The following is a 12,120-nucleotide window of genomic DNA, read 5'->3' as shown; positions in this document are numbered from 1 at the left end:
GGGGAAAGGGTATTTTATTTACATGATTTATCATAAACTTAGTTTTAATTTTTTTTTCTCAAGATTATCCACTAAGAGGCCAGCTTCTGCCAATAGAACCAGTGTCCTATCTCAAGTTTCACCAAAGCAAATGGCTCCTGCGTAACTGCAGCCATCTCCAAAGGACGCACCCTTCGTGTTTGCTCCATTTCATTAGTTTAGGTATCCGCACAAAAGACCTACCCTTTGTCTTAACAGTTACCTGATTTGATATTTAGGCAGAATTCTTCTGCAAGTGACTTTACATTTCTACATTTCTTTTTTTCCAAAAAGGTAGCTGCAAACTAAAATGTGTTGTGACAGGGGGTGGGGCAAACGTTTAGTATTTATTAACTATCAAGAGCTCCAGCATGTTACCTGAAACCTCACACATTAATTCATTACACTACAGCAACTCAAAGTTATTTTTAACCCCAAAGAACAGAAGGGCACCTATAATTCTGTGGTGACAATGCCAGCACAGGCTGTGGAGGCTGCTACAGGTAAGACAACTGAAGTTACACTTCTGTGATTCCCATACTTTAGGGAGATGTAAAATATATGCTGCGCTGGGCAGTGTGAATTAGTTAAGCTACAAAGTGCTTGATCACCGATGATGGAAGTTCAAGATCACTCATACTTCCACATAAGAGACTACAAAAGTCGTAGGCCCACAGAGTAGTAACTGACAGCTAGCCAAAGTAAAAGAGAGTTCTAAGAAATAGCCTAGGGAAATCTTAAACAATTACGTGGCCTGGAAAACTGGGTCAGAATTACTCACAAAGCTCCTCATCCTTTCCCTCAAGAAAATGTGACAGTATGTCTTTTATATGGAAATTTCTTTGTATATATGTATAAACTTGGTATGGCCTTAATGCTGCAGTTAAGGATTTGTTTGGCTACCACCTTAAGCAGCGTGTTAAGCAATCGCTTCCTTAATGTAACATTTTTACTTCTTACGGGACTCTTAACCTTACCCAACCTATTCCCTTTTGCCCCTTACTCCTCCCTGTTTTGCATGAAGTCATAAAAGTTATGGCAATTATTTTTTGGCTTGTAAAAAAAAAAGTCTATTTCTGCAGTTTGAAGATGGAATGTAAAATTTCTGTGATACATGTATATAAAAATATATTTATTGAACCATCCATATACACATATCCATGCTGATTCCAATGAAAAAAATTAAAGTTTTCTGAAATTTTCTTTGTGGTTAATCCATAGTTGTTATTAGTCAACCAATTTTGTATGTTAAAGAACTTTTGAAATCTTGCAATTACCCCAGAAAGAAACCTACATATGACCTGGAAAACAGCACTTCACTTAAGACAGGCTTTATATTATTAATTCAAGAAATATTTATTGATATGTGCACTAGGGAGATACAAATACGACTCAGACACAGATCCTGCCCATCAGGAGCTTACAGTCTAGCAGGGGAGATAGAACACATACATGGGACCATAGTCAGAGCTGTTTCAGTAAGATGAATCTAGCATGGGGTATAAGTAGGCTGGGGTAAGAAGAGGTCAAGGAAGCTGAGAGGCCACTGAAATTATCCCAGTGAGGAGAAAGAGATGTGAAAGACTGTTGAGGTAGAACTGGTAAGACTTAGCTGGACACTGGATGTGGGGAGCAAGAAAAAGGGAAGCAGACAACTTAGACTTGAGGCATGGGTGATGACATGAACTGAAAGAACAATGGAGTAGGTTTGTGAAAAGAAATGAAATTTGGCACATAAAATTCTTCTACATACAAACAAATGCCTGGGATATACTGGGCACTTAAATCAGGCCAAGGATGGAAGTACCTCAAAATGACCAGTGACTTCCTCTCTCCTCCACTCCCCACCGCCCTTAAAATTTCCCAACAATCCCCTCCACTATGAAATGTCATAGTGCCTAAAATTTATTCAGTTAAGTCCTGGCTCTAGGCATACCTCCCTTTTGAAAATGAAAACAGAAATACACTAATTCATTCAACTCAATGAGTCATCATTAAATGCCTCTTTCCTATAGTCACTGTACCTTCGGTGGAATGCTGGGATTAATTTCCCAGTCCTTGTCCTCTAGGAGCTGTGGTCTAATGATGTAGTATAACAGATACAGGTCATTCTTATTCCAGGTTGAAGGCCTAAGTTTTCAGCTAGGAGAAAGGTAGAAAGTGCTCTAGGAACACATATTTTTTAAAAATGAAAATTGGGACAGACTGTCAAACAGAAGGGACAATGTGGAAGGAAAGAAGATGGGAATGAGTTTGTTCCTCATTTCAAATTCTGGCCAGATCAACCACCAAATAAAGGTTCCCCGCTCCTCGTGCAGATCTTTTCTCTCTCAGGGAAAAAGAACAATTCATTCTTGAACTGGATCTTCAAAAAAATGACTTTGATGGCAAGGAATCTGGACGGGGGAGAGCAGATGCAAGTGTATCTTCAGGGAAGAGAGAGGCACTTGAAGCCACGGAGTCGCAATGCTTGGCCTCTCAGAGGAGCCAGGAGTAGTTGAGGATGGCTGGAGCATCGCTTCCATGAAGAATGGGAAAAATCACTGGAAAGGAAGGTTAGGACCCTGATACACACACAGCACTGCCAGGCACTGAACAGGGTACCTGCCTAAGACCAAATGGCTGCCCCTTAGGAGCTTACAGTTATAATACAAGGTGGAAAAGCACCACAATGTACAGAATGTAAAATGCTGACAGATTTAGGAGAAAATTACAGCTGAGTTTCAGCTATTAACACATTAGGATACCCAATAGCTTTCTGACAGCTAGTAGTAAACCCATCCCTGAGGGGAGCACATGTTAATGTCTTTCAACAGGCCCTAGTAGAAATGGGCATTAAGACAGTTCTAAGGAAATGGAGTAAACCTAGGTATGAAAACTGAGCTATATAGGAGCAACTGAGTGCATGTAAAATGTGGCTCCTTCCCCTTTCTCCCACATCCGGATCTTCAGCCAGCCTAGGGAGGACTAGCAATCTCCTCCGTGTTACTTCTACAGGCCAATCTGGGACTCTGTACCAATAATCAATTATCTGAGCACCTAGATCTTTGGAAAAATGAAGGTGTTATACAAATCATTTTAGTCCTTTCCAGCACTAACTTTCTATGATTCAATGAATTCTAGGAGCCTCTTCTGTCACTTGTGCTAATAATCAGAATGAGAAGAAATCTTTTAAGGAAACATTCAATTGTTTCTCATTTAAAAATTATGTTTTTTTCCTTATAAATCACAAAATGATTTCTATACCATCAGCTAAGTTCCACCTCCACCTCACTCATCTTCAAAAGCTAACAATTACCTATATGAATTTTTTTTAACAAGTTACTTAAGTGTGCACTGAATCTTTAAAGGAAGGGAAGTTCTTTTCTTCTCCTTACTCCCTTATGCCAGCTTCTCAGCATGTCTTCATTTAAAAGGGCCAAATCAGTATACATATACAATCTTCACAAAGACATTTAAGAATTTAAATAAAATCCAAAGTAAAATAGTTGGTTCTAACAAAGCTTGAAGAAAGTTTCAGTAACCAAAATGGATAATTATAACAATAGTTAAAACTGCTTATATCCAGATTAAATAAGATATGATCATCCCTGAAATTACTACCAAAATAGGGAAACTTCTCCTAAGTGGGTTTATGAAAAAAGATTTGTTAAAATAATTCAATAGTAAATTTTTGGTAAACATCCCTTAATTTTCTTTTTTTAAGAAAATAAGACACATCAGGTAGATGCAAGTCCCTTGGAATCTGTGACATGGGCCACGTTTCAAAGTGCAAAACGTGTGGATTTCTAGTTGGCCAGGTCACATGGTTTATGGGAGTAATAGTGGAACTGACTTCCAATACTACTTTCTTCTCCCAAGGAACTAAAAAAAAGCTACCAGGTTCAAATGGAAATTGGAGGAGAAGAGACTATCCAAGGTTTTCAAAATAAGTCACATAATCAAAAGGCAAACAACCTTTATTCTAAGCCATACTATAGCATAAATCAAAACAAATAAAACTGGTGCTTTTAGGCCACCTCTAATCAACTCTTTATTCATTCCGGCCACGATGAGAGACTGTTTCATGAAAGCACAAGCAAAGCAGTCTAATTTCAGCATTACTCTGAGCTACATACATAGTCACTAAAAAGAATATAAATGGAAGTTTTATCTCACATGTGCCACCATTTTTCCTTTAGTTTAGTAAGAATTCACAAGCCTGCCTATGGTCCCCAGAACTTCAATATCACAGTATACAAATGAAAATCCCAAAAGGAATTACTATCTTAAAAGCAGAAATCCTTACATAATTATCTAGTACCACATAGCCAAAACTTGATCAGCAAGTTAAATCTACAACCTCATTCCACATAAGACATTGCCAAGTTGCTAACATTCATTCCTAAGGTTTTTAAACATTTGTGAAAGACTGTCATGATTATCCAATGCCCATTTTCAGTATATTAGGCAATTAGCTAGAACCCTATATTCAAATAAATGTTGAAGTTGCTTCTTTTTCAAAGTTCAAGATTGCTTAATTAAAAGGTCATCTGTATGTAGTTCCTGCAGAAATTCTTTTAAGTAGCACAAAAATAAAACTTCAATATAAAAGATATCTTTAGATCAGTAGGTTTGACAAATGCAACCATTTACATAAAAGAAATAGGCCATTCAGCATAAACAATGGTCTACAAATTTAAACCTCATAGGAGGATAATTTCCATACAGATTCTAAAGAATTGTTTTCTATAAAGTGCCTCATTTTCCACTAACTCATTAAATTCTACAAGGATTTTCAAATAAAGGGGTGAAGAAAGTATCAGAGGATTGCAGTTATAAGCACAAAACATAACTGCTATAAATTCACCTAGATTATGCTCTGATAAAAATATTCACATCCAGATTTCTAAATGTATTATCAAACCAGATAAGAAATTAATCTAACAAGTCATTATTGTTACCAAATAGTCTGCATATCAAAAGAAGCCCTATACTAATCATTTACATTATATTACTTACCCTATGGAAATGAAGAACAGAAATGCTAACCTTGTTATGAATGTTTTATAAACCCTGGTTTCTATACTTTAGTAATTATATGGTCATAGCCTATATCTTGATATGTTATTCAAATGTACATATGTAGGCATTTTGGTTTTGGAGAAAAAGCATCAGATTCGGAGGTCAATCTGCTCCTTGCTACATGGATGGTTTGGAGGCCTAGGCACATAGCTGCCCTGATGCCGTTTCTCTTTTATTACTTTGGGGAAAACAGTACCTAATCCACAGAGTCGTGAAAATTATTTTTCCAACCTAAACTAAAGTGCAATTTAACTAATACTGTGCAGTAACCTACTCAAATAATTATTTTTGATAATTCTTTTCACTGCTCCCCAGCCAAAGCTCAAAAAGTTGAGAACAAAGGCATACACAAGTCAAGACTAACCTCACCATAAAAGCAAATAAAAGTACTTTTTTAAGTCCTAAGGTGTATTTATTTTCAACAGTTCTTAAAAGACCAAGATGCACATTGAACTAATCTTATACCTAATAAGTTACTAGGTAAGTAAGTAAGGGTCTTAAGCTCAGTAGAAAAGAACTAGACACTGGGCCATTTCTAGAAATGAAAAACTATATTTTAAAACCTGAAAAGATTGAATATGATGAGCTGATGCTGCCTATAGAAAAATCTTGCCTTATTTTATTTTCACTTTCTATCTGTGTGAATATATGTATCTCTACGGTATCATGTTTATACCATCAGCAATAATGGAAACAAAGATACCAGGATTTTTATAGTGTTAAAACATGATGCTAAATCCTACATATAAAAGTCCTATGCTATTCAAAACTCCACAATCACCCAAATTCTGATGAGCTGAAATTACTCAAGTAAACTTTTGTTTTCTGGGATTACAAAGTAACTCCCTGCAACAACTTACAAGCAGCATCTAGCATAATGCTACCTTCTCCAAAATTTTTTTAAAACCACATGTTGGTACAAATGAAGGAAAATGAGATAACTTACAGTAGATGTTACTATAATTGCTGAAAGAGCTATCTATTTGCTAATTCATTTATTTTTATTTATCTGAAGCTTTATTGCAAAGGAATGAGTCTTCAACTCCAGCTGTAGTAATCCACTGCTCCGCCCATCATGCATTTATAGGAAACTATCTATTTTTAATGCAGTTGCTTCATTTTTACAGAACATGTGCATTGTTGATCCCTACCCACTAAATGCCAAATGCAGTGTCCCCCTCCAACACACTTCACAATCTCACACATTTCCAATGTCCTCTAGTCTAGGATATAACAGCCCCAAATTGGGTACCATGGCATCTAGTTAGTACCCTTAAACCTGAATAGAAAGAACTCCCTATTTTGAAATGCATGGTTTAGTATTCACTTGTGAGAAATGACTTTTAGGTTATCCATAATTTATGTCTTTATAGTTACTGCAAAAATAACTCAGGCTGTTTTTTTTCCTTTCCACAACAAGCTTAATATAAGCTACAGAAGTATAAGCTGGATTTCTCCTAATTATCACTGGCTAGGCCAAATGAAGTGGTTACCAAATAATCATTTAAACTGAACACCAAAACAGCCGTGTGATTCAGTTATATAAGTTTCTTTATATGAAGGAGATGCTGCCAATTTTCAAATATTTGAGGTATTGAGGACCAACTGATAACATCAAATTTCATTTTAGTTTAAGACTACACCCTTCAGCAAACCTAGTTTCCCAGTAACAGAAAAACAAACATTCCTATTCCTACTCACACTATCCTCAAACAACAGTCCTAAAGATGAATACTGTTAAGAAGAAAATAAGTTAAATTTGACAGCCTTGTTGCCCTTCAACTAGTAACAATGATAAGATACTACACAAAGGCTTGCTTCACAAATGTGTAAACAAAACCTTCACCTAAGTCATACACAGCACTCAACAAACATACTATGTAAAACGAGTATTAGCCTACATATCAGATTAAATTTTCTTCCCAGAAATATTTTAATAAGAATTGGCCATTTCAAAGAAACACCCACTGCATGTCCATCGATAAAAGAGAACCAATAAAACAGAAAATTTACCATATAGCTATGATTTAAAGGAAAAAGACTAGCAGACACTCAAGCGTATCAGCAAAGTCCAATATAAAAATCACATTCCTTCTTGTGGGCTGATTAGAATTCTGAATAGATACCAAAATAAAATGCTGAGCTATTTAGGCCAAAGGACCTCTACAGAAGCACCCGTCCTCAAGGCATTCCAGTTTGAGACTCAATTTCAGACTAAAGCATAACAAGTGAACAGAAGACGCACAGTGAAAGAGGGGTTCCACAATTCCCAACATACTCTGAACCTGGAAAAAAACAAATCTAGACTTTTTTTATTATTTTTCTTTAAACAATTGCCAAGACCGGAATCAAAGATAAATAGAAGGCACAACAGTTTTGCTCTGGTTTTGTGTTCCTCGGATTGTGGTGGGGAGGGTGTTGTCTTTTTTTGTTTGTTTAACAAATACAAATTAAACATGAAAATAAATTCTACTTCAAAAAAAAACCCCTAATAATTTAAGAAAAGCACATCAGTTGCATTCTAGACATTTAAAACCTATCTCACAATTTAAATTTCAACGGTAAAAAGAGTGGATTCTATAATTGTTTTGTGATCACATATCAAAAGAAAAAAATTTCACTAACATCTTTTATTCAGTTTTTATCCATACCAGCGAGAATCAAAATTGTCAATTTTTCCAATGGCAGTTTCTCCACACCAGAAGGTAGTCATGACTCTCAAAAGGAACAATTTTGGGGTTTTTCCTGCCTTCAAAATGTTTATCAAATCCTGTATTTCTCAAAGGCTTTTGAAACATGTACAAAATAAGTAAGAAATATCCCAATGAATGAAACATACCAAATGTCAGTAATAAGTGACACATTCCTTTGGGGAAATGGCTGTTTAAAAAAAAAAAAATCCAGTCTGTATATGCAAAGCAAGGAAATTCAGTCTTTTTTTTTCTTCTTTAAAAATCCATTTTTCCTAAAATATCATTCCACAAAATTGGAAGTGAAGGAATAAAAGGTGAGGAGAAAAAAGAGGAAGGGAGGGAACACACACCATTAACACAAAAAGTAAAATTGTACAAACTTAAGCAGTTTATAAGAGACCAGGTCATACTGCAAGATACCAAAGGATGGTTGAAGAAATCACCATTCTGCAAGAACGGGGTTTGTACTGCTGCGTGAAGATCAGTGAAGAGCAATTCACTGCCTTGGAGCAATTCCCCTTCCCACTCCAAATCCTGGTTTCTGCACCATGCCTCCACGGGGAGGGCCTCTCATTCCACCACCCAGCCCACCTCGCGGGCCTCCGGGTCCCCGCAGGCGGTTATCTCGCCGGTCTCCTTCCCGGGCAGCTCGATTCTTCTTCTCTTCCACATTCAGACGGACCTCACCCCTGAACATGATGGGCTGTAAGAGTCAAGATGAGAAGACTTACACACAGTGCTGACCAACTACCAACTATCAAGGTTAAAACAAAGCTATTATACAGAACCAGCAGCTTACAAATCACCTATGTCCTCACAGTTCAGTTTTTGTTTTAAATTCAGAATATATAATGTTCCCATTAACAAAAACATGGAAAGGTGACTAGATATGCAGGAGTATGCAGGCTAGTTCAAAAAAGTCCATTTAAACAGCATAGGAGTACAAGTAACTCTAATTGTACTTTATTAAAGTAGATCTTATTTTCCCATAGAATTACATAAATAGAATATAAGAATTGTCATCTCTATGAATTTCAATAAAATTGAATAAAACCCCATCACCTAATGTGGAAAGATTGTGCTGCACATACTTATACAAAGTACATATACATCACAAAAGCTTTAATTTTATCGAAATACTAGTGTCCCATTACATGGATTCATGCACACTGAAAGGAAATTAATTAGAAGTAACATTTTAAAATCGTTATTCACATCCTGCTAATGAAAAGAAAATAGGATTCTACCGAGTCTCCTATCTACCTACTCCAGGACTTCTGTGAGGATCAAATGAGATGAAGCAGGGAAAACGCTTGACAAACATTTGGTTAAACTGTAAAATGTTTGCACCTGGCTATAAAGCAAGTTGGGTTCCTGGGCTACAGAAACTCCAAGGAGGCTAGTCTCCAGCGAGAGGAAGCCCGGTGTTGCTATGTGACGTCATTACCCGGCGCCCACAGCCACCGTTTCCAGGTTGGGCTGAGCTGTGGGGCACATTTTGCGCCATGGGGTCTTAGCATTGTTGGCTGCAATTTGGTGGGGTGTCACTCCAGGGAGGTGGCAGGGCCTGTGTCCCGCTTGGGGGAAGCCAAATGTTGGTCTGTTGGCGCCAGGTCATTGGTGCCACTTATTTTTAAAAGGCCAGTGTGTGTCATTGCAGCTCCTGCGTTGAGCATCTGCTCCCTGGTGGTCAGTGCGTCATATAGTTACTGGTGGGACAAACACTTAGCCTTTTATATCTATAATAATAAAAGTGTAACATGCAAATCAACCGAATGGCTGAACAGCAGAATGATCATCTGGACAACCATCCAGATGACTGTCTAGTCCAGTGATGGCGAACCTTTTGAGCTCGGCATGTCAGCATTTTGAAAAACCCTAACTTAACTCTGGTGCCGTGTCACATAGAGAAATGTTTTGATATTTGCAACCATAGTAAAACAAAGATTTATATTTTTGATATTTATTTTATATATTTAAATGCCATTTAACAAAGAAAAATCAACCAAAAAATGAGTTCACGTGTCTCCTCTGACACCCGTGTCATAGGTTCGCCATCACTGGTCTAGTTGAAGCTGGGGGTGCGAGGGCAGAGTCCCTTGCACGAATTTCATGCATCGGGCCCTCTAGTATACAGATAATTTTCACAAAATGCTATTTGCCTTAGAATTTTGAAAACACTGAGGACAATGAAGATAACATTATCTTATTAAAAGGAAAAAGAAAACACACACACACTAAGTCTTTGGCTTTCCTTTTCATCCAATAGAGGTGAAGTAGAAACAAAGGTTTACTTCAAATTCTAATGAATTCAATGTACATGTTTCATTAGCAATCCTGTTTGCTAACTTAAATATTTTTAAAAATAAGTATCTAACAGAACTTGCTCTGCAGATACGTGTTCTATATGCTTCACATGTAGTCTCTCATTTGACCTTCACAACTCTCTGAGGGTTGTTGTTATACCTATTTTAGAGGCCAGCAAACTAAAGGCCAGGAAGGTTGAGGAACTCTCAGCTCATGGGCCACAGCACTAGTGAGTGAGTGATGGAAGAGGACTGTCATCCATCCAGACTGGAAAGTATAAGCTTTGAACAACTATGCTACACAAAAGCATGTCAAATATCATGGTCATCAGGCTTATATAAGCTACTTCTGTACTCATAAAAAATTACTGAAGGGATTTCTATCAATACAGTGAGATGGGGAAAAAATTAAGTTACATTTGAAGTTCCCAAACTACAAAGACCTAATCTGAAAGTATACATTTAAAAAAGGCTTTTTTGAATTCTAATTTATACTTTAAATTCTAATTAAACATATATTTATATTTGTACATTTATATTCTATTTAATACTTAAGATAAATACAAGTATTTTTATATAAATCACACACAATCTGAAGCACTGTTACAGGCAATCTTCTAATACAATGGGAAGAATAAAATCATATTAAAGTCTGAAAGATTAAAGGGACATAGGTTTGGGCTGGGATATTTTGAGACATAGTTATGGAAAACATCTCTGGGAATTATCATAAGGGTAGAAGCAATCTGAATGAAAAGGTATCAGACAGACGGCCCCTTTTCTGAGAAAATTTACTTCAAACAATTCTTATACATAACGATGCCTTGGCTTACCCACATTCATTAAAAAAAACAAATCCCTATCTTGGGCAATTAACTAGGAAGCCAGTATGGGAATATCATACCCTGCAAGACAGGAGTGAGGAACCATTTTTCTGCTAAAGGCCAATTGGGTATTTATAACATCATTCACGGGCCATACAAAATTATCAACTTAAAAATTAGGCTTTTAGATTTAGTCAAACATTTAATAACTCACCCCTAATGCCTTGGCAGGGCCAGGCCAAATAATTTTGTGGGCCTTATACAGCCCACGGGCCAGATGTTCCCTACCCCTGCTGTAAGGAAACAAAGAATTCAAGGCTGCGCCACAAAGCTTAGCCACTAGACCTATTGCATGCTCGATGATGGATTTATCCAAAGCCTACTAGAGATTTCTGGGTTCAATATTCTGTGGCCTTAGTGAGATAAGCTAGTTTCTCACTTCTCGAAGTTGTGCAGGAGATGCTTCACAAAAATAGTGGAGTCAATGTACACATCTCACTGGCACTCAAGATGCATACCTACAGGTTAAGGCTCACATAATGTTATGACCACATCAAACTTTGCAGAATATATCCATTAACATTCTGGAGAACCTCTGGGAAATAATGATCTACAACATTCCTATTACATGGTTAATAAAACGTGTAGTTTTAATTTGCAGAGACTGAAAGCAGATTAGTGGTTGCCACGGGCTGGGTAGAGAAGATATGGGAAGAGACAGCTTAATGGGTAAGGGACTTACTTTTGATGAAAATGTTTGGGGGTTTTTTGGTTTTGTTTTGTGGGGTTTTTTTTTCCTGATTCCTTTTTTTTATTTCAGAGAGGAAGGGAGAGGGTGAGAGAGATAAAAACATCAACGATGAGAATCACTGATTGGCTGCCTCCTGCACGCCCCCTACTGGGGATAGAGCCTGCAACTTGGGCATGTGTCCACTGAGCCAAATTAGCTAGGGCTAATGAAAATGTTTTGAAACTAGATAGATGTTAATAAATGTCACTGTACTGTACTAAAGTTATTCGGGGTACTTTGTAAATTATATAAATGTCTAACCACTATGCTGCACACCTTATAATATTGACTGTGAATTATAATAGAAACCATTTTTTAAAAGAAACAAACACATTAAAAAGTTTAAAAATAGAACTAAGGCCATAGCCGGTTTGGCTCAGAGGATAGAGTGTCGGCCTGCGGACTGAAGGGTCCCTGCTTCGCTT

At 37.0% G+C, this 12,120-nt stretch overlaps 1 protein-coding gene across 1 annotated transcript in view; it reads right to left on the bottom strand.

Annotated features, from left to right (window-relative positions):
* Window positions 1–1,349: 1,349 nt before the first annotated feature.
* G3BP1 (GTPase activating protein (SH3 domain) binding protein 1) overlaps window positions 1,350–12,120 on the bottom strand; it is a 41,788-nt gene continuing 31,017 nt past the window's right edge. Inside the window, exon 11 of the mRNA XM_006766345.2 lies at window positions 1,350–8,478. Within this exon, the coding sequence (XP_006766408.1) occupies window positions 8,272–8,478 (207 nt within the window). The 3' untranslated portion in view covers window positions 1,350–8,271. The remainder of the gene's footprint in view (window positions 8,479–12,120) is intronic.

The sequence above is a fragment of the Myotis davidii genome, unplaced genomic scaffold (assembly GCF_000327345.1).
Source record: "Myotis davidii unplaced genomic scaffold, ASM32734v1 scaffold18, whole genome shotgun sequence".
Lineage (NCBI taxonomy): Eukaryota > Metazoa > Chordata > Mammalia > Chiroptera > Vespertilionidae > Myotis > Myotis davidii.
Note: the sequence above shows the minus strand (reverse complement) of the source record. Positions and strands in the feature narration are given on the sequence as shown.